Source organism: Eschrichtius robustus, chromosome 9 (assembly GCF_028021215.1).
Source record: "Eschrichtius robustus isolate mEscRob2 chromosome 9, mEscRob2.pri, whole genome shotgun sequence".
In the NCBI taxonomy this organism is placed as follows: domain Eukaryota; kingdom Metazoa; phylum Chordata; class Mammalia; order Artiodactyla; family Eschrichtiidae; genus Eschrichtius; species Eschrichtius robustus.
In genome coordinates this window covers 14,619,237-14,646,419 of record NC_090832.1, presented here as the reverse complement: position 1 = coordinate 14,646,419, position 27,183 = coordinate 14,619,237, and the positions used below count along the sequence as shown (strand labels likewise).

Genomic DNA, 27,183 nt, shown 5'->3' with positions numbered 1-27,183 from the left:
TTAATATATCCTGCTCCCGAAGTCCACCTCCTGAATTTGGGATGATTCGTTGTCTATTCAGGTATTCAACAGATGCAGGCACATCAAGTTGTTTGTGGAGCTTTAATCTGCTGCTTCTGAGGCTGCTGGGAGAGAGTTCCCTTTCTCTACTTTGTTCGTACAGCTCCGGGGTTCAGCTTTGGATTTGGACCCGCCTCTGCGTGTAGGTCGCCTGAGGGCGTCTGTTCCCCACCCAGACAGAAAGGGGTTAAACGAGCAGCTGCTTCGGGGGCTCTGGCTCACTCAGGCCGGGGGGAGGGAGGGGTACGGAGGAGGCGGGGCGAGCCTGCGGCGGTAGAGGCGTCATGACGTTGCACCAGCCTGAGGCGTGCCGTGCGTTTTCCCGGCGAAGTTGTCCCTGGCTCACGGGAAGCTGGCCGTGGCGGGCTGCACAGGCTCCCGGGAGGGGAGGTGTGGAGAGCGACCTGTGCTCGCACACAGGCTTCTTGGTGGCGGCAGCAGCAGCCTTAGCGTCTCCTGCCCGTCTCTGGGGTCCGCGCTGATAGCCGCGGCTCGCGCCTGTCTCTGGAGTTCGTTTAGGCGGCGCTCTGAATCCCCTCTCCTTGCATGCCAGGAAACAAAGAGGCAAGAAAAAGTCTCTTGCCTCTTCGGCAGCTGCAGACTTTTTCCCGGGCTCCCTCCCGGCTAGCACCGAAGCCGGAGCCTCAGCTCCCAGCCCCCGCCCGCCCCGGCGGCTGAGCAGACAAGCCTCTCGGGCTGGTGAGTGCTGCTCGGCGCCGAGCCTCTGTGCGGGAATCTCTCCATTTTTCCCTCTGTGCCCCTGTTGCTGTGGGATCCGCGATGATAGCCGCGGCTCGCTCCCGTCTCTGGAGCTCGTTTAGGCGGCGCTCTGAATCCCCTCTCCTTGCGCGCCGCGAAACAAAGAGGCTAGAAAAAGTCTCTTGCCTCTTCGGCAGCTGCAGACTTTTTCCCGGGCTCCCTCCCAGCCAGCTGTGGTGCACTAACCCCTTCAGGCTGTGTTCACGCCGCCAGCCTCAGTCCTCTCCCTGGGATCCGACCTCCGAAGCCCGAGCCTCAGCTCCCAGCCCTGCCCGCCCCGGCGGGGGAGCAGACAAGCCTCTCGGGCTGGTGAGTGCTGCTCGGCGCCGAGCCTCTGTGCAGGAGTCTCTCCGCTGTGCCCTCCGCACCCCTGTGGCTGCTCTCTCCTCCGTGGCTCCGAAGCTCCCCCCTCCGCCACCCGCAGTCTCCGCCCGCGAAGGGGCTTCCTAGTGTGTGGAAACCTTTCCTCCTTCACGGCTCCCTCCCACTGGTGCAGGTCCCGTCCCTATTCTTTTGTCTCTGTTATTTCTTTTTTCTCTTGCCCTACCCAAGTACGGGGGGAGTTTCTTGCCTTTCGGGAGGTCTGACGTCTTCTGTCAGCGTTCAGTGGGTGTTCTGTAGGAGCAGTTCCACGTGTAGATGTATTTCTACTGTATCTGTGGGAAGGAAGGTGATCTCCGCGTCTTACTCTTCCGTCATCTTGCCCAGACCCCCCTCATTTTCATTTCTAATCTTTGGCATGATCCCATCTGCATAAAGCTTTGATTTTTGACTACTAGGTTATTTATCTGACTGCTCATTTCTCATTGCTAGAAATGTGTCTAGACTTTACTGTCACCCATAGATACCCGGACCACTCAGCTCTGGCCTCAGTACTGTCACTGAGTCTCATCCCTAGCCTGGCCTCTCGAGTGGTAGAGTGCCCACGCCCCTTAGCTTCTGGTCCTTTGATTGTGCGGTTCCACCAGCACCCAGCCAGCTGCCTGACGCTACACTTAATATATCTTTGTTTATTTGAACACTTAATTGAATGGGATATAGGATTCACCTTCTAGGTGCCAGATTGAGTTCAGCCAAGCTAACGACTTAGTATTGTATTTTAAAAATATATTCGTCTCATATCTATGCAGTTAGCTTTTTAATTTCTGGAAGCAGAGAGTGTCATATTCTTGTTTTATTCATAGCACAGTGATATCTTGTAAATATTAGTTATTGATGGTGAGTTCAATGCTAATAGGAAAAGGAGAAGAGGTGGCTTATCTTAATGTTTAGATAAACCATTCTCTTGGCATTAGTCTGTTGTTCAGATCACTAAGCATGACTGAAGTAACACCACTAACTGTAATGATCTCTCCCTCCCTCATCTTTCTCCCTCTCTCTTTTTGCCTAGTGCATAGAACTGTGGGAAATGTATTATGCAATTTTAGGCATAAAAAGTAATGACACCAAATACTACAACTATCATAACAAATAAATAAAACTGTACATTAGGTCAAAGAAAAGCAAGTTTTAGGAAGTTAAAAAAAAGCCGTTTCCAAATTTATTAAGTTAAAATAAGATTTCCTCATTATTGAATTATTTTGGTAATATTTAGTATCACAGGTAAGATGAACTATTTTGTTGGTTGTTGAAACTTTTTATAGATATTTGTTTTGAGAAGTTCTAGGTATAGCATCTTTATTGTGGATAATTCCTGTTTTATTTTTCCTTTAGCCTATACTTTTATGTTCATTATTTTGTTTCTTGAGGATTCAAAATATGCATTTTGCTATACATGGGAATTTCCTATAAACTATTAGTTGTAGCACGGTGGTTTCATAATGAATTTTCCAGGTATTCTTTCTTGCAGGCAGATATTGTTAGCTCTATTTTTTAAAAAAACATATTTTCACACATTTTTATTCCCTCCCCCCCCCCAATGTGGTTTCAATTCACTAAATGAAAGATTTAAAAAAATAAGTTTTAAGGATTTTCTTTAATAATAATTGATTTTGGAATAACTTACCTACGTTTGCTCCAGGGCTGCAGTTCACCATTTATTCACTTGAGGACTTCCCAAAATTAAATGTTGTACATGTGGAATTGATTCACTTCACATGGATGTGTTGTTTACTCCCAAAGTGATGTAGGTTTCTGGCTTTTAATAGTGGTAATGGGTCAGAAAACTGCCCATCCACGTCTGTCAGATATTCAAGGAATGTATTTTGAAATTTAACCACTGGGAGGATAAGGAAATCAGTACTAGGTGACTCTTTGATTTAAATCCAATAAAAAAAATTAGAGAATCATCTGATACAAGGACAAATAACAAAACAAACAAACAGCAGAACAAACCCTAGCAAGATAAATTTCAAAAATACTGAGAATATTAAAAGAATAAAATACAGTCAGCCCTTTGTATCGTGGGTTCTACATCCACAGATTCAGGCAACTGTGGATCAAAAATATTTGGAAAAAAATTCCAGAAAGTTCCAAAAAGCAAAAAGTAGGAATACAATTTTATTTTTTTTCCATTTGGATAACCAAATTGTCCCAGAGCTATTAATTAAACAATACGTTATTTCTTCATTGATCTGTAAAGCTACTTCCTTTTTATATGAAGTTCCTCTCTAAGAGAGAATCTGATTCTGAGCTCTCTTTGGTATTTCTTTCCTCTATTTGTCAATAAAACCACAGTTTTAATTTCCATAACTTTGTAATTACTTTGACTTTTTAATCCTTCTTGAAAAAAAATGTGTTCTTTTTCAAAATTGTTTTGGCTATTTATGGCTACTTTTGCTTCCAAAAGAATTTTTAAAATCAACTTTTAATGAGATTACTTTGAATTTATAAATTAGTTTAGGGAGGTTTGACATCTTTATGATACTTAGTCTTCTCACCCATTAACATTATATAATTCTCCATTTATTTTAGGTCTTTTTAAATGACTTTTAATAAAAATTTAAAGTTCTCTCCAAAAGGTCTTGCATATTAAAAAAATTACTCCTAGCTATTTCGTGTTACTGACATTTTAAAGACATATCTTTTAAAAAAATTACATTATCTTACTGTTTCTGACATGTCATATATTTTTTAAAAATTTACAAATTCAGGCTTGCATTGCTTATTCATTTAAAATTTTCCCATGTTGCTGAGTATCGTTCAATATAAGGTTATTAGTGCAGTTGCATTAATATTCCAAAATGGAATACTGTAATTTATTGAATTATTTTCCTAATTATTGGTATTTACATTGTTTCTTGCTTTCTTGCTAAATCTTTGTATACCACAATAGTTATTTATTTAGGATTCACTCCTAGAACTTGAATGGCTGAGTCAAAAGTTATGCACTTTTCCCATGACTTTTGATATATATTGTCAGAATCAATCCAGAGGTGTTGGTTCAGAAATCATAATATCACATAAAAGAACACTGTAAACATTACCAATTATGATATATAAAGATATATTTCTTGATGTGGACTATATCATGAAGAGAGCAGATTATAAATAATATTTAAGTATTTTAATTATTTAGGCTTATACTGAGCAATAAAGAGGAGAGTGAATAAGTGAATGAATACATGATTCTGGAAGGGTACCCAACAAGAAGCTGGTAGCAGTTAGCCCTGGGTAAGGGAATTATGCATGATTTTTATTTTCTACTTTTTTCTTCTCTGTCTTTTCTGTTTTCAGCAATGCAGGTGAATTATTTATGAATAAAATGTTTTAAAACCTTCGATATTTTTATATAGATTTAATGGAATAATATTTCTCCTTCATTTCTTTAATTTTTAGGAAACTTTCTTCATGGCAATTCTTTTTATATGTTTCTTTCTCTCTTTTAGGAATGAGGCTGCCAGCTATCTTACTATAACAACTGTGTACATTATTCTCATTGTAGTTAGTTGCTAAATTTCACAACTGTAATTATTTTATTCCCCATTTGGTACTTAACTGTGTTTTAGGCAAGCTCAGAAATATCATGGAGTGAGTTTATTCAACATCAGCATCATGATATTGAAATGTCAATAACCAATGACTGTTTTGGAGTCAGTCCCTCTTGAAGGTAAACGGGGAACAAAGAGATTTCGGGAACAATAAAAGCTTTCCAAACAATTGAGAAAAAAGTTGTTCTGAAACAATAACGTATGCCCCATCCTTGTATTTCAATGTGTTTTCTTAAGGCAATTACTGGCAAAGAGTTTGATAATTTTATGTTTAAAGTTATCTTTTTTCTCAGCCAGGCACCCCACCGCCATCAGGTTTTCTTTCCGAGAGATTTTATAACTGGTACATGGTAGCTCATTCTCACTGCCTGCTTCACGTCCACTAGCAGCACACCTTGTTCCGAAATATTGCGAAGTTGAAATGTTTTTATTTGGGCAGCTTCTGCAATCAAGGTAATTCACCCCATCTTCAATGAATAAAATGGAAAAGAGCAAGCCAATCTCTGTGACCTTAAACTTTCACTGGAACTTAGAGACGGGTTAGCTCAGCTGGTGAGAGCGGGGTGCTAATGACACCAAGGTCGTGGGCCCTATCCCATTACAGGGCAGTGACACTCAGAGGAAGAGCCCCACTGCCTTGGCACAGACTCCCTGGGACATCTGCTAGCCATTCACAGTGAGGCAAAGGAGTGTGGATTTTTTTAGTGAATCATGTCGTAACTTAGGGTGTCTCCAATTCGATGCCAGTTGTGCGATCAAGGAAGAGAACCAGCTGAGGCTGGGAGAGGGGCCCTAGAGTGTCTCAGGCCAGGACACAGTGGTGGAGGATGAGAAAAACTAAATGGGCTTCAGGAAGTGGGTGTTAGTCCAAGAACTATTTTCAGTGGGTGTGGCACAGGAGGGCTCTCAGGCGGAGTCGCGGCGTAAGCCAGCGGTCAGGTATCTGCCTGGAAGGCACAGGGTCCTCCACAGCAGGAAAGGGCTCTGGGGCCGGGGGCCGTAGCTGGAAGATGCGTGGGCAAGTGCCATAAATGGTTCCCCAGCTGCCACTGAGTTCAGGGCTGAGACTCACCTCTGAAAACCTTGGGCAGAAGCATGACCTCTAGAACTTGGCCAACGGATCCGTCGGGGAGTGATATAGGTGAGGAGTGGGGGACGTTTGGTGACCTGCACGCTTATCTGCTCAGGTCTTGGGTGTGGATGTGGAATATAGGCTGTGCTGTGTCTGGGAGCCTGATGTAATCACAAGTTTCACCAGAGGGACAAGTAGGAAGGCTGACATACTGTCTTTGTCTGCAGTGGCTGGCTTGGGGCCTGGGAGAAACTGAACTGTAGGTGTGGGCCACAGACAAATTCAGCTGCAAGATGCTGTGAATGAGGAGACAGAGGATAAAAGAGGGGGCACTGTGACCAATTATCAAGACTGCACAAACTAGGTGGAGAGAATGTTCTATCGGCAGTAGCATCCTTTTCATCTCTGACATAGTTCCTGAAGGATATACTACATATCTCATGCAGACTGTTCAGTGGAATTTCTGCGAAGAGGGAAATGTTTGGTTTGGAAGAAAATAATTTCTTTTTCTTTTCTTTTGTCTCATTTAGAAACTTGTGTTTCAGCTTGTGTTATAGTCATATAATATGTTAGTACAGTAGTACAGCAAAATATATACATCTATCGGGGGTGCTTGCTCAAGTATTTTTTCCTAATAGAGATGTGTAATCAAAAAAATATAGAGCTCTCTGGTCAACAGTATAACCTATAGACAAAGCTATCCCTGGGGCTAACCAATGTGATTAAATATCCTTAACTCAGATATTTTGATAAAGTAGTAACGAGGGTAGTAGAGTTACTGAAAGATTGTCTTTACAGTTCTTTCAATAACTCTATTAGCCAGTTCACTTGTTATAAGTTTCATAGCTCTTTTACGCTCAGTGAATTTTCCTGTTTTTTCCCATGTCTGTATCTTTCCGATGTTTCATTTTCCTGTATCTTTATAGCTCCCTCTAACAATCTCTGAAAATCGACCAGAGGCTTCAAAATGTGTCATCTCACTTTGTAACCTGCTCTGACTCCGGAAGGGCCTCCCTCACAGCTGCCTCCATAAGTGATGTAAAATGAATCCAGTGCCAGAAATTCTAGTCCTGGGAGCATCTTCTTACTTAAGCTTATTTATTGCTCTGATTTAGAGATAGCAATCCTGTTTCCATTGCCTCTTCCCAAACCAATTAGGTTAGACTCTCTGAGGGAGGTTCCCAGAATTGTTTTCAAAACTCCCCAGGTGATTCTAACACATGCTATTTGTTCTCCTCGAGCCCTGTTCAGCATCCTCAGATATTACTTAGTTTTTGCACATTTGTCTACTGCATGGCCCAATAGGTACCCACTAGCCACTTGTGGCCATTTAAACTCAAATGAGTTAAAATTAAATAATATTATAAATACTACTCCTCAGTTGCACCAGCCACATTCAAGTACCCAGTAGCCACTAGTACCCAGAATGGCTAGTGGCTACCATATTGTCCAACCCAGCTGTAGAGCATTTCCATCACCACAGAGAAGTCTATTGAGCTGTGTTAACAACTGGGAAACATCAAATTGGAGAAGTGAAGGAGAGAGGGTACGATACAACAGAAACCCCAAAGCATTTGGTGTGATTGGTAGATACTGTATCTTACATTACATTTGGAACTTAGTTTATGAATCCCTTCATTTTTAGATTCAGTTGAAATAAGTTTTAGTTAACTTAAGTGAAGGACTGGTTTGATTTTATATGATTTGCTTAGCCTATCTTTGTTTAACTTATCTCCCTTGTTAGAATGTTTCTAGCAGCATCTCACTTAATCCCTAACTTATTTTTTGTTGTGTGTGTCATTTAAAAATAATTTAATCATAGAGGTTATCCTCTCTGAAATCTGTATTGCTTTATGGAAGAGGTGAACAGCTGGTGAAAATGGTCCCAAGGTTTCTAATCCCACCAAACGAAAATATGGTGCCAGTCATCGCCTTGCACCATGACATTTGTGAAATCCAGGGAGGGACAGATCTCACGCTGTAACAATACATCAGTATAAACATCCTACTAGGCCAGTCCTACAGATTCTTATGATAACAGGAACATTAGGAGTGGGAGAATGTCAACCTTAATACCATTTTCATTTATTAAAAAGCAAAAAGCTAAAAGTAGCCATTTTACCAGCTGAGTCTTTACTGACTTTTGGTGAGAATCACTTTCTCAAATTACTTGAAATCCCTTTCTTGACACGATGCTTCCACTTACACCATTGTGTAGATTTTCACCCGTACCTCGTTTGTCACTTTGTATGCCTTCCTGCTATTTTGGACACTTTTATTAAGTCCCTTCCTTGCACGTAAACAGAACACATCAGTCCATTAATGGAACTCATTAGGCTCATTTGTCTTTGCCAAGAACTATTGGAAATGATCACAAATGACTATGTAATTATAATTAAGATCTCGTAGATGCATTTGCTTTATTTTTAACAAGTTCATTCTGTTAAGTTTCACCCTATTTCAAATAATGACATTTGCTGGTACAAAGAAGAATTATTAAAATGGCAGTTTAACTCATATCTTTGACAGATGAGCTGGTTATTGTATTTGATAATTGTAATGAATAGCTGATAATATACAGATAGTAACTCGAGGAAGTTTATTCTCTTAGAATACCTATGAGAAACTTATTCTGATAGGACCTGGTAACCAAAGTGATCTTTTTTTCCCATTTTAGTCCATATATCTTCAGTTTTAATTTTGTCCTCCCAAAGAAGGCTGAGTCCCAGTGTGATATTTCAGATTTTGTAAAATCGTAATATTATGAAGAAGAATAATGTATATTAGATCTTCTTTTCACATACTGAGCTAAAAATTATAAGCATCACTAAAATTACCAGAGAATTCTTTTAACGATCAGGCCCTTAGTTCAAAAATGATTCCTTTTAAAAAGGAATTATTGTGATAATCTTGTAATTTTCAAAGTAGCATCTTTAGAAACCCCCTGTCCACCATTATTCTTCCTGTTTCCATTCAGGATATTTCATCAAACTTAAATTTTTCTTTCCTCCACTGCATGTGGGCTTTATGTGCCTTCTCTCTGAAAAATAAAATCTTTAGTTTCAGGAGCTCTGTGTTCTATTCCTTCACTTTAAAATCATGGGAAAAATAACTGTCATTTCCTTATCCCTGTCTCCAATTCCCTCATCATTTTCAGCAAGCCAATTTTCTCTCTTTTTTCTGTCTACTGTAAGGAACTTTTTACTTTGCTCCATTCTCTGCAATTCAGGGCTCACAATTTCTTTGAGCTTCTCAGATTATCCTTTGTACTTGTGTCTACTTTTTTATTAAAATACTTTCAGCCTTCTTTTGACTTCATCATCTGTACATTGCCGTATTTAAAACCCATCTGCTTATTGATTGAAACTAACTCTCTGTCCTGCTTAATCATATTGGATGTGTAACTTCTGAATGAGTTAAAAAATCATCATGTACTGTGAAAGAATTTGCTAGCATATTCATGTTACTGCATAATGTGCAATGAAGCCGAAGTAAAATAACTCATAATAAATATAATACCAAGAAATGATAATGAGAATCTGCATATCCTGTGCACTGAGTCAACAGCCAATAAGGCAAATCGTCATGACATTTGACAAATCATAGTAGTATTGGGGATGGTATAGCGAGTAAAAGGGTATGGACATTGAGATTAGCAGTCTTGAGTTCTAATTTTTTGTCAGTTCCTAATTGTGTGCCTTTGGGTTAAGCCATCGTTACCTCTACAGGCCCTTTCATTTATAAAATTGGGGTTAATATCTCAGATGTCTCAATGAAGTGATATGTAAAGCACCCTCCATAGAACATAGTATAATCGCCTCCATAATGATAATTCTCGTCCTTCCAAGAAATGGACACTTCTGATTTGAATTCAGGATAGGTGAACTTCAGCCTAGATAAAACCATTTTATTATCATTATTGCATAAATGTACTCCATGGGTAGCTAAACTCGCTTTCACTTCCTCTACCAGCTAAAACCTTGGTATCAGCTCTAAAGAACATATTAGATGGAATAGCCCATCTGATCAAATCTCAACTAAATATTCTTTCTAGTTTTTAAAATATTTCTTATTCAGTTACAAAACAAGTCTATCACCTGGCTTGAAACAATTTCTTCTACCTTTTCCCTAGTCAGACCATTCAGACAGTCATCACTAACTTAATGACTACACAGGCTTTTCCTGGAAGGCTGGAGGCCCTAGACACTGAGGTATCCCTATGAATAAACCTAAAATCCATGTGTTGAATTCTAATAGCTTCTTTCTTAATTGAATCAAAGCCCTGCCAGTTTAAACTGGATAATTTCAGATTGTTTACTGGACATCCCAGAATCACAATAAAAATATACTTTATATGCCATAACCATTTCCAAAAATATAGTAAGCTTAAAAGAGATATACACTTACCAATTGTCAAGAATCAAAGAATTTGATGAAGCCAATTATATATGGGGCTGTGGCACCAGCCCTCGTGAGAAAGGGCAGAAGTCCCCCTGTGTTCTCTCCAGAAGGGACAGTATGCTTCTGGGGAAGCCCTTTCCTTACTAAGAAAGCTGGAATCTGCAATTAAGTTTCCACGTACGTCTCCCTTTGGAACATATCCTAATTACATATCTATAATTTCATGAGCTATGAGTAAAGTCTAAGAACTTTTCTCTGAAATGGCAGCAATAGGAGTATTTCTTTTTTCATTTGGGCTACAATCTTCATTTTGATGCTCAACTCTTTATCCTTTATCATAACTTCTGATTTGCACTAAACATGGGCAAAATGACTGGCTTTTAGAAATGGACACAGGTGCAATACTTATGAGGCCAGGGAACCACCTAATTATCTTCACAAAGTATTAGGACTTCAAAGAATTCAAAGATTCTGTAAGTTCGACTTATGATTGGACTGTTATTATGATTGATGTGTTATCCAAGTCTTGAGCTGTTTTTACAGATTTTTTTTAAGTTTGCATCTTATTTGAGTTTAAGAGTGTTCCGGCCAGCTTATTTTGGAATATATTCTGCTACCCTAACTACTGACATCAGCTTTTGCATTCAGACTGAGGACTTCTTTCTTTTTTTTCTCTCTCTCTTCCTGCATCCTTAGCAGTGGAAATCTAGTTTTATAGACCAGTAGTTATGTCAGGTTGCTAGGTATCTTCCCACTGAAGAACAAGTATTCTGGAGCAGCATATATTTAGTATTTGACATTTAATAAACATGCTTGTTTAAGATATTTTCAATAGAATTTCAGCTCTGACAATTGTAAACAAAGGATCCGGTTGGTATTTGGTGAGGCAAACAGATGTGGACACGCTTCCTGCATCGAGATGCATTAATTTTTCTGAAAAGTGGATAAGAACTTGTGAGAGTGAATAATGGAGTTCAAATCAGATGGGGCAAGATATTTGATATTCAGGAATAAATTACAGTGTAATAAATCTGTTACTTGCTTGGATTGAATGAGGAGTCACTAACACTGAAATATAGTCAAAGAAGAGGAAAATGGAGATTTTATAGAGGAGAGCCTGGCCCCGAGATGATACTTCTACCCTCAGTGGAATGTTGCCTTCTTTGAAAGGCGCTGGTTCTAGTCAGTACATGAAACATTCACTGATCATGACCTAGGAAAGCTAATTTATTTACAAGGTACAGAGTTAAATCTAGCGGGAAATACAAAGAACTAGGCACAGTCCTTATCATTAAGAAACTTTCAACTCTTGGCATGTTTCAGAGAGAGAAACTTTCTGGCTTGGGGCAATAGGGGGCTCCTTTGGCATAAGTATGGTGACAAAGAATTGCTCCTGCTGTATCAGTGGTAAGAATGAGATATTTCCTTTTGCTGAGCTCTCTATTAATACGGGTGGTAGAATTCTGTGATCCTTAAGGCTCTTGATAATTCTGTTTCCTCCTCCTCTATTATTAGTACTTGTTCAAGTCAACATTTTAGGAAAGGAGCCCAGTGACTTCTGTTAGCTATCAGGTCAAGTAATAAATTCATCATTTAACATATTTATCGAGCCCCTAATTTGCCCAGCACTGAGCTGTAGGGTGTATGAAAGATTTCTAATAGATTTAAGGTGACAGAGTTCACAAATGAGAGTCTATAGAAAGGAATAGACCCTTTTAAGCCTCAAGAAAGATGACATTCACCCACTTGAGGATTTGTTAAATCACCAGCAAGGGTGAACTAGTTTGTTGATCCGGTTGTAGGATCGTTGTAAGATGACTGTCCCACTGGCAGGCACTTCTTGTCCAAGAGAATGTAATTGGGTGTTGGTGACTCAAGCGAGGCTGGGAAGGCTCATCCATGACCAAATTAAAGACAACGGGGACTTCGTTTGTATCCAATGCTGCACCAATCAGCATGAGACAGAGAAGAGACCTCTGTTGGGGAGACAAACTGTTTCTTTTATAAGTTGGAGAAGGAAAACTGCAGGTCTGAGTAGCAGAACTGCTAAGAAATGGGAGAAAAGCGAGAACTTCACAGGCTAAACCTTGGTGTCTTGTTTATTCCTCTTGGCTACAGAATGCCTGCCAGCAAGAGACTCATCACTAAGATATTACAGGGAAATGAAGCCAGGCAAGAAAAATATGTATTGCTTTTCTCCTCACCCCATAAATTTTGTTATTAATAAATCAGATTCTTATAGAACAGCCTGCCACAGCTGCCTCTAGAAACAAGGGTTTATTAGCCGAATTTTTATTAAAATGCACAGTAGTTTTATGAGTGAACATTATGCTTTTAAGTCAAAACGGATGTCATCGAGACCACATGGGATCGTGACTTACTCCACACTTGATTTGGACCTGGACACTTGGTTTTGTTGCTGGGACAAGGCAGCATGATTTGACATGCAATTAAAGGTGTGGTAACCTGTGATTGATTTCCCTTTCTTGGCACTCCCTGTCTAGACTTTTGGGAAAATTCCAAAACAGTGCATTCCTATATGAAGGCTACCTCTTTGGTTGCTTCAGCTTCCAAAAGGGACATTTGTAAAGTAGTACAGCAACAAGTCAGAACAGGAACAATGCAAACCATTTTGAAATAAAATTTCATCAAAGTAAACTGGATAAATTATCAAATATTATCAAAGCAAATTATGGTTTTCCAATACGATTTGGTGAAGAGAGAGATGAATACTCTCTCTGCACTTGCTTGCAGAATTCCTTTTAAAAACAATAACATATACGGGTTTTGTTTTCCAGATTGTAAACATAAATACATGCTAATTGCAGAGAAGAATCACTGTGTACTTCTGCAGTTGGTGTTTGTCAAGTGCTTTTCTGGCAGACGACGCCAGCTCAACAGGGCAGAAACGTGGGTTGTTGTAAACTTCTGGGCACACACTCTACGATGGAACAGGCATGACCAGGCAGAGCTGACAGCATATTAATTAAGTTTTCTTCTGTCATAGAACTTCAGCTGCTCCCTTCCATCATTGCTGGGTTCTTACTGTCACTGCAGATAGGAACCTAGCTCTGGGGCCTGGGAAGAAGCATGAAGACTGGGCTGGGGTAGCATGATTGGCCACCATGGGGGGCTCTGGTTACTCTTATGCCAATGGAATAATTAGAGCAGGTACCACTGGAGTCCTAGTTTAGGAGGAAAGGGGGGAAAAGTGCTCTTTGCATCCACAGGAGGAAACACTGCTCATCTGTACACAAGTTTACTCATCAAGGACAATTAACTCACCATGGTTAATCACCCCAAAGGAGCCTAGTGTTAAGAGAACTTGCCGGTTTATTTGAATTTGGGTGCTGGCAGATGACACCATGGGATATTATGGCTCCTCATGAATACTGCAGTCTATTGAGAGGTTGATAGATAGGCCACTGGGCTGGAGGAGAGGGACCAAGTTAGTTGGTATACAGCACTTGGGACAATTGAGGTTAACTGGTGGTGGTGACAGTAGCCTGGTGGAAAAGTTAGTAATTAAATACTTTCAAGGAAAACTGAATTAACCAATCTTGTCTGGGTCATGTACACGACATACTCCCCACTACTAACAGATTTATTCCAAAGTTATATAAGATAATGGAAACAAAACTTAACAATATGGGGAGGGGACAGAGGAATCAAGTCATAAAATTAGACCACAGAGTTCTTAGGTTACATAGCTGGATCAGGAGATTGAATGTGGAAAGACTGATCCTAACTTACTTCTTCTAGTTAGCAGTTTATTTAAGACTTTTGTTACTTAAATTGATCACATAAAGTGAGTTGCCTTACCAGAAAGACCGATTTCAAACACTGCTATAATAAAATTCCAACAACTGGAATTCCAAGATGTTTTAATATATCAAACTTGTGTTATTAATATATTCAATATGATTCTAGGTCCTACCGACTCATTTATGTATTCCACCGACATATCTATTGAAGTCTAGTAGGTAATTATGTCTAATGGTAAACAAGACAGATGTAATCTCTGCCTTCATATGGTTTGTAATTGAGTAGTCTTTGATATTTTGTTGTGATTGTTGTATGTCTTTAATAGGAGACACTTATAATTTTAACTTGTGTTAAACACTGACCATAACTAACACTCTCTCTCTCTCTCTCTCTCTCTCTCTCCGTCTCCCTCTCTCTGTATATTTTAGGAAAAGATAAAAAGCTACAACAGGGTTAAATTTATGTGCCCAGTTACAAAGCTTATTCTACATCCTGAAAACTTTTTAAGCAGCAAAGATATAATCTTTGTAGTTTCAATTTATAGGTCGGTGTTTCTGACAGCCTTAAATTTTCCTCTTGACCAACTCCATGGTCTTCTCCATACACAATGCAATCATGAATGTAGAATTATACTTTGACGTAAGCTCTTGGGTAGGATGACTCAGCTGTTCTCCTTCAACATAGCGGCCTGAATGGCAGTGACTAGTTATTCCAAACAATCAAGAAGCAGTATAAAATTAATTTTCATATTATATAAAAGCACTTCTTGCTCAGTGCTTTGCCCTTGACTTTTAAGAACCAAACTTTTCATTTTAGATCAGTTTTACATTTACAGAACTATTGCCAGGATAGTACAGAGAGTTCTCGGATGCCCCACACCCAGTTTCCTCTGTGGGTAACATCTCATACTACTATATGGTACTTTCATCACCATGAATGAACCAATATTGATATTTTATCATTAACTGAAGTCAGTTATTGTTCAGATTTCCTAAGCTATTACCCAATACTTTTCATCTGTTCCGGGATCCCATCAGGATATATTATATTAAGTATTCATGTTGTCTTAGGCTCCCCTTGATTGTGACAGTTTCTGAGGCTTTCTTTGTTTTTGATGACCTTGCCAGTTTTGAGGATTACTGGTAGATATTTGGTGGAACGTCTCTCAATTTGGATTTGTCTGATGTTTTTCTCATGGTTAGACTGGGGTTAATGAGTTTTTGGAGGGAGACCAGAAATGTAAAGTGTCATTGTCATCACATCATATCAAGGGTACATATAATCAAACAATATGACTTATCACTGTTGATGTTGACCTTGACCACCTTACTTGAGGCAGGATTTGTCAGGTTTCTGTACTGTAAGGTTATTCTTTTCTTCTCCTTTTTCACACAGTTAGCTTTGGAAGGAAGTGCTTATGTGCAGCTCATACTTAAGGAATGGGGGGTTATGCCTTAAGGCTGGAGTACTTACATAAATTAGTTGGAGTTGTCTATTCTCAGTTAATTTATTTATTCAGTCATTTATTTATATCAGGATAGACTCATGGATACTTATGTTTTGGGGTATAATCCAATTCTTATTTATTTTGCTGCTCATGTTGTTCCAGCTTTGGCACTGGGAGCTTTATGAGTTGGCTCCTGTATTCTTTTGACATACACATCATTGAGCGATTTTTTTTTTTTTTTGAGCACGTTCTTCCTTTTAGTTCTGTCACTACAAGATGGTTCAGACTCATCTTGTATATTTCCTTCCCCAGTCCTAGAATCAGCCATTTTTCCGTGGAGTCATGGTTCTCTTATTGGAAACCAAGATCTGAGCAGTAGATGTACTTGCTGTTCCTGGGGTATTGTTACTTCTAGGACCTCTAAGCTGACAGTGCAAGGAGATATATGTGTTTGTACTAGCCCATGTATATACACCTATTTATAAATATTTTTATTTATATATTTTTATACAGCTTAACATCTGTATCTGTCTTAAGCTAAGCATGAATACACACTGATGTCTCCAACTCTTACCATTACAGCATGGATCATTCTAGTCTTGTCTTACTTACAAGTCACTTCTTTCTGTAACAGTGTGAAACCTGGCTCCCATTATGTGCCATTCATTTACTTAATTATTTAATTCCAATATACCTAAGAGTGGTTTCACAATTCTTATAACCTTTAAAGGCAAAAGGCTCTATACACAAACACTGTACTCTAGTTGATAAAGTTATAACAATTAAGGTCTTTTTATGGCCCAGAATGTGGTCTGTCTCGGTGAATGTTCCATTGGAGCTCGAGAATAATGTGTATTCATCTGTTATTTGATGGAGTCTTCTATAAATATCAATTAGATCAAGTTGATTGATAGTATTTTTGAGATCAATTCCATTCATATTGATTTTCTGCTTACTTAAGTAATCAGTTATTGACAGGGAGATAATGATGTTTCCAAGTATAATAGCAGATCTATTTTGCTTTCCAGTTCTAACCTTATCGCCTCCCAACAGAAGTATCTTTAAAAAATGGATATAATATGTGAAACAACTGTTTTTAAACCTTGGATATCAGGCGGCGTGGGGCAGTGTTTCTTGAGAAAGGGAAAATAAATGAGGTGAGCCCTACTGTTGCTCCGACTTCCTGCCTGGAGAGAAATTCGAGGCCATAGCCAGGGAGGGGGAACTCAGGTGTAATTAAACACAGAAATTAGTACATGATGGTTATCCGATGAATGACACAAGAAAAGAAAAAGATGAAAGAAAAGCTACAAGAATGAAGGAGGTAGAGCCACTAGACTGGAGCGGGGTCCAAGATTGACTATGGAGGAAATGAGATTTTACTTGGGATTTGGTGGCCAATACAAGAGGAGTGGAAATTGTACAAGGTGGTGATGTTGGAAAGTATTGTAAAAAGTGGCAAGGCCAACCCTGTTTCATAAAAAAGTAAAGGTTTGTGGAGGGGATTTGTAAAGATAGATTTGAAAAGTACTTTGGGATTATTTGTGGAAATTCATGAGTCAGTGTAGTGTTGGATTTTATTCAGTAGGTTAGTGGCTTTTTAAATTTAAAATACAACCAGTAAACTCTTTTAAAAATAAGTTATTTCCCTAATCCCAGTATATATATATATATATATATATATATATATATACACACACAGCTGCTTTAGACAAATGGAGGGAACGGGTCAACCAGAAGCCCCGATTGTACCCCTACTGATTAGAATTGCCAAGAGTCTTCAGAGCACAGTTAAACAACTGCTGTAGCTAAGGAGGTCTTTGAGAGCTTTAGATGGGCAATACATAACAGGATAAATTAGGTGTGTAACGGAGATTATTCAATTGCCAGTTGATTTGATTGGAAGGAAGATTGAAGGTAGGCAGGGAGACAAATTAGTAGCTGCTGCATCACTCTAGGCAAAAAGGGAGAAGAGTGTGAACCAGGATGGTGGCAGTGAAGATAGAGCGAAAGGGAGTAAAGGAAGAGATATGTGAGTAAATACAGGTTGGGGTGATTTGTTGGATGTGAAAGGAGGGAGAGAAAGAGCATTAAGTAGCTTTAAATGAGCTGGATAATTCATCACCTCAAAGTGGATCATTGATGTACCATCATCAATGATCCACTTAGAGGCTATGATAATATTAATAATAATCTATAATTACATAATTCACCTGGGTTGAAATCTCTGTGCTGCTCTTGGTGTGACCTTGGGCATGATAGTTATTCTAAACTTCTTTTTTTCTGTTAAATGGGGACTATACCAGTGCCTACCTTACAAGATTCATTTCTAGTATTTGAAGGGAAAGCATTAGAATTGATGCAGGGAAGTTTCTCTGGTGCAAGTTTCATTAGTTCTTATCTTTATTTAATTCTTAACTAATCAGCACTCCTGTTTTCTTCAACATGGTGAATTAAAAAGCTTTTAGTGTATTTCTCTGCCTGGGTTTTTAATACCTCATGAATAATGTGGAATTATTGGGAAACAAAAGAAAGGTGATTATGCAAATGTTTGAAATATTTAATAATACATTAAAGTAGTCTTGGGAAATTGGAGAAATAACTTTACTGAAGTTATTGTAGCTTTTTGTAGAGGCAAAGGGTACTAAGAAGAAAAAAGATCATTTCAGAAAAAGAAAATTTAAAAAGCAGAATGCATTAGAAGCAAATAAGCCAATGAATTCTATTAATTAATGAATATTCAGATAGCATATTCATTTTTCCTAAGATATAATGGCCAAGCCAAAGAGTTTAAAGAATTTTAAAAAAAGGATGATTAAATAAACTCTAGTGTTAGACGCAGTCTTTCAAAACTCCTAGTTTGATGCATTAGGACAGATCTTTTTATTTTAGGGCCAGGACATAATTGTTTAAGCGGTGAATATGTCCCCAGCCCTTTCTCCCTGCCAGGGCTCAGCCCCTACCCTGCCTTACCGCGAACCTCCCCAAGCCCAGGCAGCCTTAGAGAGATTCCTGAGGGATCTTAGAGAGTGCCCTGGGCATCATCTCTCTCCCTTTCATTCTCATTCCAGTGGTCTGTGCTTATTGGTTTAATAAATTCCCTGAAATTAACACTTCCTAGTGGGTTAGAATCACTCAAATTACATTGAGTATTACTAAGCAGAGGTTCTATACTCCGCTTCTAACTCCTTGCAACAGTGCAACAGGGTATTAGAGAAGGCTTAACCCAAGGTCATAAAATTCAAAGTGGTGGCACTTCACATGTGTGGTGGGCTTGCTTGATGAGAGAGAGTTTGTTTCTCAAGCCTGAGGGTAATCACTGAATTATTGTAAGCTTATGAAATTTGTAAAGGAATGTAGAGAAATTTGCTGTGATACAACTCTTGTCTAATCAGTGACACAACTTGAGAGCTAATAACGTTTGTACACTAGCATATCCGTTACATGACATCTGAATTGCGCTGCTAAATATTGTGCTCAACCATTCTGGGAAATGACATTTTGGGGTACTGAATGACAGTACATCTTGTTTATATGGCGTTACAAGCCAAAGTCCTACTTGTTACAAATAAACGTCTTGACTCTCAAGAGGCTTCCTGTTTAATATTTGCATGATCTAAGCTAATTGGTTTTTCCCCCCCTGCTTTGTGAACTTTTGTTAAGATACCAAAATAGTTAAAATAATTTAGACAAAGGAAATTGAGCTTAAGTAAAATACTTATCAATCTATGTTGTCTGGAAAAATTCTTGGTAGGGAGCATAGAATGAGTTTTTAAATTTATCTTTGGATTTCAATTATGCATGCCACTCCTATACCCCATCACTGTATATAATTAGGAACTGGCTGTATATTCCATAGTGACACAGGCTGTAATTATTGGTTGTGATCTGCAATTATCATTTAACCTAGGTTAAGATAGTAGAAGTTGGGCCATTTTTCACCTGTTCCACTCAATTCCAGTTTGATTATTTTTGAACTACTATGAAATATGCAATATTATCACTGGTAGTGACACTGATATGTCACTACTTATATGACAATTACTGCTTACAAGTAGAAATGGTTGCTTTCCTCATTGAGCTGTGCCCTGGGATCCTATCACACGCAGTCGGCCACACAATATGTACAACTTGCTATTTTTGTTCTGTTTGTGTATTTTATAGAGACTTTGACATTTGAAAAATATGGAACATTGAGGGGTAAATTTAAGAAAATATTTGTCAATGCTAATTGAATCTACCTTACCCTATTTGACGATTTGATGATTTTATAAATATTTAGCTCTCTCCTCCATCTCTCCGGTTGTGTTTTATTGTTCTGCATTCCAAGCCTGTGGCCATTTTTGTCTTGTGTTCCACAACGTGCATCAAATATTTGAGACTCAAAGTGGTGTGGTGATTCAACTCACTGCTCTAAGTAGTGCTATACCTGAACCATTTGAGTAGTCAGCTTCGAAATTGCTCCAAGAAAGGAAATCTCATGAATTGGCTAAAATGTAACTTTGTCTCCTAGAGAAGCCTTCTTTGTCTTCTCCGATTAGCACCTCCTCCTCCCTTCCATAGTGTTTTGGGCAGTTCATGCATTCATTCCACAAATAACAGAATAACTTTTGATTCATGGCTTTCTCCCTCCAAGCTGAAAACTTGATGGAGGGTAACATGATCTTTGTTTCCCACTGCATCATCTGTGAATATACATTGTAAGTATTGAACAAATTTTTACGAAAAGAACAAATACTTTGGTAAACAATTCTTTGTAACTGTCATTCTTAGAACCTGAATTGAGTTTAAAATTCTTCTTCTGGAGATCGGATTGTCTGTAGTATGACTGCTGGGAAATTTTAAAGTGGATGGTAATACTATGTTTTGTTTTGCTTCATTAACCTTCTATCTACTTATCTTTATTTTGGAAATCTTTTAAAATGAAGATAAATTACAGTTATAACATAAAGCATCATCTTCATTTTTAAAAAGTAAAATGCATGTGTATAGTCATGACTTGATTACTCAGGTAACTTGCTTTCATCTTAGTGTAAACAATATCACCTTTAACCATTTCTTCTTTATTCAAGTCACTTGCTTTTATCTTTCCATGTAGATCTAATATTAAAAGATATTATTGGAATGCTGCAGCTTTCCAATAAGATCTGTCCACATTCTCTATCTCTTTATAAAGTTATAGAGTAGGGGGACAAAGAGTACTTGAGGTATACTCTGTTTAATATTAAAGAACAATGCATTTTTTTCACCCTAGTTCCCACCCAAAGTAGGTAAATAAGAATCAGAATCATCCTCTCAAAATTCTGACCTCAGAATTTCCTAAGAAATGTGAACCTGTAGGAATTCTTTGCTTTTGATCTTCTTTTCCTGTTTTTCATTCCAAGGCCACTGGTCTTACATTCTAAATGGAAGAACATAGTCCTACAATCTCAGGATGGAAAGTATATTGAAGGTCACGTAGTGCAAATACTGGGTAACTGAATGCTTTTGGTAACAACTCTGTAAAGTCTTCATCTAGCCTATTCTTGGAAACCTCCAGTGATCTAACACATCCTTTCCTGCGGCAGCAGATTCTATCTTTGTTGTCAGCTTTGACTCCTACAAACTGATTCCTTGCAGTGAGCTCTAACTACTCATAGTTTCCACATATTTCTTCTATTTTACCCTTTGGGCTCATAAAGGGCAAGTTGAACCCATCTCTCTTAGTCAGTTTGGGGTGCTATAACAGAAATACCATAGACTTCATAGATTAAACAGCAAACATTTATTTCTCACAGTTCGGGAGGTTGGGAAGTCCAAGCTTGACAGCACATCTGGTGTCTGATGAGTGCCTGCTTCCCGGCTTGTAGGCAGCTGTCTTCTCATATCCTAACAGGATGGAGAGAGCAAGCTGGCACCCAGACCTCTCCTTATAAGGGCACTAATCCCATTCATGAAGGCTCTACCCTCATGACCTAATGACCTCCCAAAGGCCCCCACCTCTGAATACCATCACATTGGGGATTAGATTTCAACATATGAATTTGGAGGGGGGGACACAAACCTTCAGACCATAATGCCATTTTATATAGTATAGCCCATGTGAAGGTGACACTCGTGTTTCCTCAAAGTCTTTTTTTGTCTAGGCTAACCCCTTTCAGTTCCTCAGTGGTTCTCCAGGCGACCTGATTTCACATCTCCTCACCATCCTAGTTGCTCTGAATAGATTTGTTTTGCTTGTCTCTGCAGCATCCAGCACTGAGTGTGATACTCCAGGCGTGCTCTGATGAGCTGAGAATAGGCTGTGAGCATCACCTTCCTCGGTTCAGATATCATACTCTCGTTAGCACATGTAGCAACGGAAGAGTTGAAATGTCTGACTACGGACAGAGGCTGGTCAGATACAACGATTCTTCTCATTTTACTTCTTTACTATTTTACTTCTAGGTGTCCTTAAATTTGTCCACTTTGTTGGATACAGTTTTAAAACTCTGTTAACTGGAAAAAAAAAACAAACCAAACTTCATTTCAGGGCTCGGATCTTGCATCATACTTAATAGAGAATGGTCTCGGACAAGTTCATTAACCTTTCTAAAGCAGCAGTTTTATAGTATTTACCTTACAAGATTATTGTGAGGACTAAATTAGTTGTGAAATGCTCACATGTAAAGTATATGTTAAAGTGCTTAAGCACATGGTGAGTGCTCAGTGCATGTTAGTGTTCATAATCTTTACAATTGTTACTTATTCCAAGAGTTCTGGGAAATGCTTATTTTAATACTGAACAAATAGGAAGGGTTGTGGCTTCATTATATTTTTAGTATCATCTAACATATCTAATCTAGACCTACAAGAATAAAAGCTATACATAAAAAATTCACCACTGCACATTTGTTCAAACGCCTTGACAAATTAGAACAAAATAGAACAAAGTTCTGACATTAGTTATTCATTTCGAGTAAGAGAACAGGTGATATGTTGTAAAGAATGTTGACTTCTCATATCTTTAATATTAAAAATAATTGTATTAACTTTCTACCAAAATGATTATTTCTTTCATATAAATCTAAGAACTGCTGCTATCTGCCATATTTTGGAAAGATTACAGTTTTTGAAAATATGGAAGCTAGTGATCATTTTTGTCCTTTAAAATATTTGTTTCTGCTGATACATTTCAGCACCACAGTCTGGCCTTTTCCAGGTTAAGATGCTGAGCCAAACCTCAGAGTCTCTGCAAAAGAGAGTGGAGTCTCCTTCCCTTCTATAATTTAGTTAGTGGGAACCACAGCTGGTAAATCTTTGGGGGGAAACTATTTTCAACTATTTAAAAATTTTGTATCAGGAAAATAGAAATACATTTGTGTCAATCTTAGAAGCAAGTAAACAAGTTGAGGGTTGTGGGTCAATTCCTCAGGTGGTGAGGTACAGCTTAGTAGCAATGAAAGACTGACTGAACACCTGTAGGATCCAGAGGCTGTCAGATACGTTTTGGATAAATCATTCCTCTTTAGTGTCCTTCATTAAGAGGTGTAGTTGGGTGATAAGGATGTTTATTAAATGCTTTTTTAAAGATGCCTTTTAAATTTACTGTTGAAAGAATATTCATAGCAGAAGCAATCTTTGATATAAGCCATATTTCAAGAATAATTATTATCATGTCCTTTTTATAGCAGCTCTTACACACACACACACACACACACACACACACACACACACCAACGGTTTGTTAGACCAGCTTGTACTGGCTCACAAAAGCTTACTGTTAACTTTTCAGGAGTTTTGTATGCTGCTTAATCTCAGACAACTAGCTTGAAATTTGCCATGGAAATGGGAGTAGTTACACCATGGAAACTGGTGAATGCTACAAATCAAAGCCTTTTTTTTTTTTTCTTGTGGACAGCTGGTTGTTAAACACTTACCAGCACAACTGTGCCCCAAACTCTTTCCTCAAATAAAATAAAGAGCTGTTAGCATTGAAGATGGTTTTAGTGTGAAAGTTTATATGAGAAAAAGAATAAACTGTTTTTTTTTCCCCTGTGTTCTCAGGGATACGGAAAGACCGCAGAGGAGGGAGAATGTTGAAGCACAAGCGCCAGAGAGATGATGGGGAGGGCAGGAACGAAGCGGAGCCCTCTGGAGACAGGAGATCTGCCAACCTTTGGCCAAGCCCACTCTTGATTAAACACACTAAGAAGAACAGCCCCGTCTTGTCCCTGACAGCCGATCAGATGATCAGTGCCTTGTTGGAGGCTGAGCCCCCCATAATCTATTCCGAGTACGATCCTACCAGACCCTTCAGTGAGGCTTCAATGATGGGCTTGCTGACCAGCCTTGCAGACAGGGAGCTGGTCCACATGATCAACTGGGCAAAGAGAGTGCCAGGTAAGAACACTAAGCTCGACTGTTTTTTTCAGAGCCATTAACTATTCATGAACTGGCTGCGGTATCATGGGAGAAACAGTGGGAAACAATAGTTTGTTATCTAATTGGTTTCAAGGTTACATCAGAATTGGTTAAAATTTTTCAGTATCCATACACTGTAATTCTCCTGGAAGTTAGGATATAATGTTTTGAAATCAAAATCTAGATGATTAAAGTCTTTAATCTGACATTATTTTTAACCCATCGATATTCACCAAAAAATTGGGGGTGGACTCTAGGTAATAAATGCATTTAATATTATATGTTCACAGTGGCAGAAATTTTTAACACTAAGTGATCTATGCCCTATAAATTTTTAATATTGAGGACTTTTCTTCAAAACACCTAAATTATGAATCATCAATTTTACCTTAAAAGATTTTATTTTAAGGTATTTATAGACTAAAGAGATAATAATTTTTTTTTTTATTTACTGAATGCCACTTATTCATTCAACTGTCTAGTCTTAATATTTTAGGACAAAGGTAATACAATAGAAAAATAAATTAAGTTCTCATCCCTGAGAGGAGCTTGTAGAAAGATGACAGTGGCTGAAGTGATACTTGGTCCTTCAGTCGATACTCTCAGAACTGGTGTTCCTGTAAAACTTGACTGTTGCTCTTGTTGTTCAGGGAGAAGAACTCTAGTTATTATGGAAACAAGACTAGAAAATGACCTCCTCCATGCCCCATCATATCCATTCAGGAGCTAACGTAGATGAACCAAGGCAAGAGGAAGTTAAATCTTTTTTTCTGGGCTTATAGATCAAATGAGTAATGAATTTAGACAGCGATTGTCTTGTGTGCTTTCTTTTAATAGATTAAATTAGTTATTACCTATGAAGCAGGGGACTTTTTTTTTTTATTAAACTATATAAATGTGGAGTTTTGTACTTGCATTTTAGAGATCTATTATAGGCCAAGAAAAACGTATATCTGGCCTTAGATACTGGTTCATGTATTTGCATTTCTTAACATATAAACATGTGGTCCTTTGAATAAGGAGCCAGCAATGTTGTGATCCAAACTTGGTAGAGGGCATCTATTTAGGTAGCAGAGGTTGGGTTACATGGAAACATGGGGATTAACAGGCATATTTAGATTTCAGACTCAGTCCAACTGGCAAATAAAAATTCCCAGCCATCTTTGGAATTAGGAGTTTTAATGAGCACTTACCTACCTTAGCATTCCCATGTGAAGCAGACCCATGATAAGTAAATATTGGAATTTACATGTAATATGGTTATAGGTTTTATCTTTATATTTATTATTGCCTTTGTTTAAAAAAATACTTTGGGAGAAGAGGAAAAAACAAACGAACAACTAAGGATCATATCCCTGAGAGCCAACTCTAGTTACTGTTAAGTTTTATTGTCCTATAAGCGTATATTTTCCTGAATGTAGTTTTGGTAATACTAGCTCCAAAACACTGTTGAAGTCAAGTATATATTTTTCATACTTATCAGTAGACTTCCGTCATGACATTTTTATAATTATAAAAATTTGAAGGGCATTTGAAACAATGAGAATTAAGTTCAAATACATTACCAGTGGATGAAGATTTCATGGCAATAATCTTCTGAATTTAGGAATAAAATGGAGCTGGAAATCAAGGGAAGGAAAATATTATGTCCATGCTTAGACATCCCATTGTTAAACCCAGAACTAAACAAGTTTATGATAATGTGATGTGTAGCAAAACCACTCTATAACTTGATTATATTAGTTTAAAAGACCTGAATGATTCCAAAATCCTTGGACCAGACTGTATCTTGTTACTTGATGGTTTAAAAAAAAAAGAATTATAAAGGCAAAAATGAAATTATATATATGCTATTGGAATATAGCTGTTGTAAATCAAAAGCCTAGTAGTCTGACCAAGCAGAATAAAAATAGTCATTGATTTTAAAAAGATGAAAAATGAGGGAAGAAAAATGTCTTCTGGAATCATCTTTGAAGGTGATTGTCAAACTTTTCAGAAAATTTGACAAAGTCACATTTTGAAAAGCTTTTTTGTATCCAAATACTCTCTGTCGTTAAAAAATATAGTTCACACTGAAAATCTAATATAGACAATATTACATTTATATGGTCACAGTTTGAGAATAACAATAATAATAATAATAATAATAATAATAATAATAATTTAATATAGAGGGAATAGAAAACATCATTAGTAAGAAAGGCAGTAAGAAAGCAGTTGTAGAAGTACCTGGAATTAGCTGTATGATACAAAAACCTGCATAGAACATTTGGATATCCTCAGATGGCTATCAGTATAACAGAGATTGTGAATTGACTTCATTTTTAAAAATTTCAGCATTAATGGAGTATAATTGACAAATAAGATTATATTTAAAGTGTACATTATGGTAATTTGATATACTTAGACGTTATAAAAGGATTCCCTATATCTAGTTGATTAAACATCCATCACCTCACACATTTACTTTTTTTTTTCTGATGAGAGCATTTAAGTTCTACTTTCTTAGCAAATCCATTATACAATACAGTGTTTTGAATTATAATCAACATGTTTTATATTAGCTTCTCAGATCTTTTTCATGTTATAGCTGAAAGTTTATACTCTAACCAACCTCTCCCTATTTGTCCCATCCTCTAAACCCTGGCAACCACTTTTCTACTCTCTTTTTGTGAATTTGACTTTTTTTTTTTTTTAGATTCCATGTATAAGTGATACCATGCAATATTAATCTTTTTCTGACTGGCTTATTTCACGTAGCATGATACCCTCAAGGTCCATCCATGTTGCCACAGATGGCAGGATTTCCTTCTTTCTTGTAGCTGAAAAATATTCCATTATATATCTATGTAGATATAGATTTATCAGATCTTCCTTAACCATTCATCTGTTGATGGTCACTTAGTTCATTTCCATATCTTGGATATCTTGGCTATTTGAATAATGCTGAAATGAACATGGGACTACAGATATCTCTTTGATATCCTGTTTTCAATTCCTTTGGATATACACCCAGAAAGGGGATTGCTGGATCTTATGGTAGTTCTACATTATTTTGGGGGAGAACTCTTTATTGTTTTCCACAGTGGTTGCACCAGATTACAATCTCACCAACAGTATACAAGGATTCCCTTTTCTCCACATCCTCACCAACACTTATTATCCGTTGTCTTTTTGATGATAGCCAACTTAACAGGTGTGAGGTGATATCTCATTGTGGTTTTGATTTGTATTTCCCTGATGATTGGTTGAGGATATTTTTATGTACCCATTGGCATTTGTATATCTTCTTTGGAAAAATGTATATTCAGCTCCTCTGCCCATTTTTTAATCATAGGGTTTTTTTTTTCTTTTTTTTTTTTTTTTTT

The 27,183-nt window shown here is 37.9% G+C and overlaps 1 protein-coding gene across 1 annotated transcript in view; it reads left to right on the top strand.

The window, feature by feature from the left end:
- ESR1 (estrogen receptor 1) overlaps window positions 1–27,183 on the top strand; it is a 384,847-nt gene that overhangs the window by 217,267 nt on the left and 140,397 nt on the right. The window contains exon 6 of the mRNA XM_068550713.1: window positions 23,459–23,794. Coding sequence (XP_068406814.1) covers window positions 23,459–23,794 — 336 coding nt within the window. The remainder of the gene's footprint in view (window positions 1–23,458; window positions 23,795–27,183) is intronic.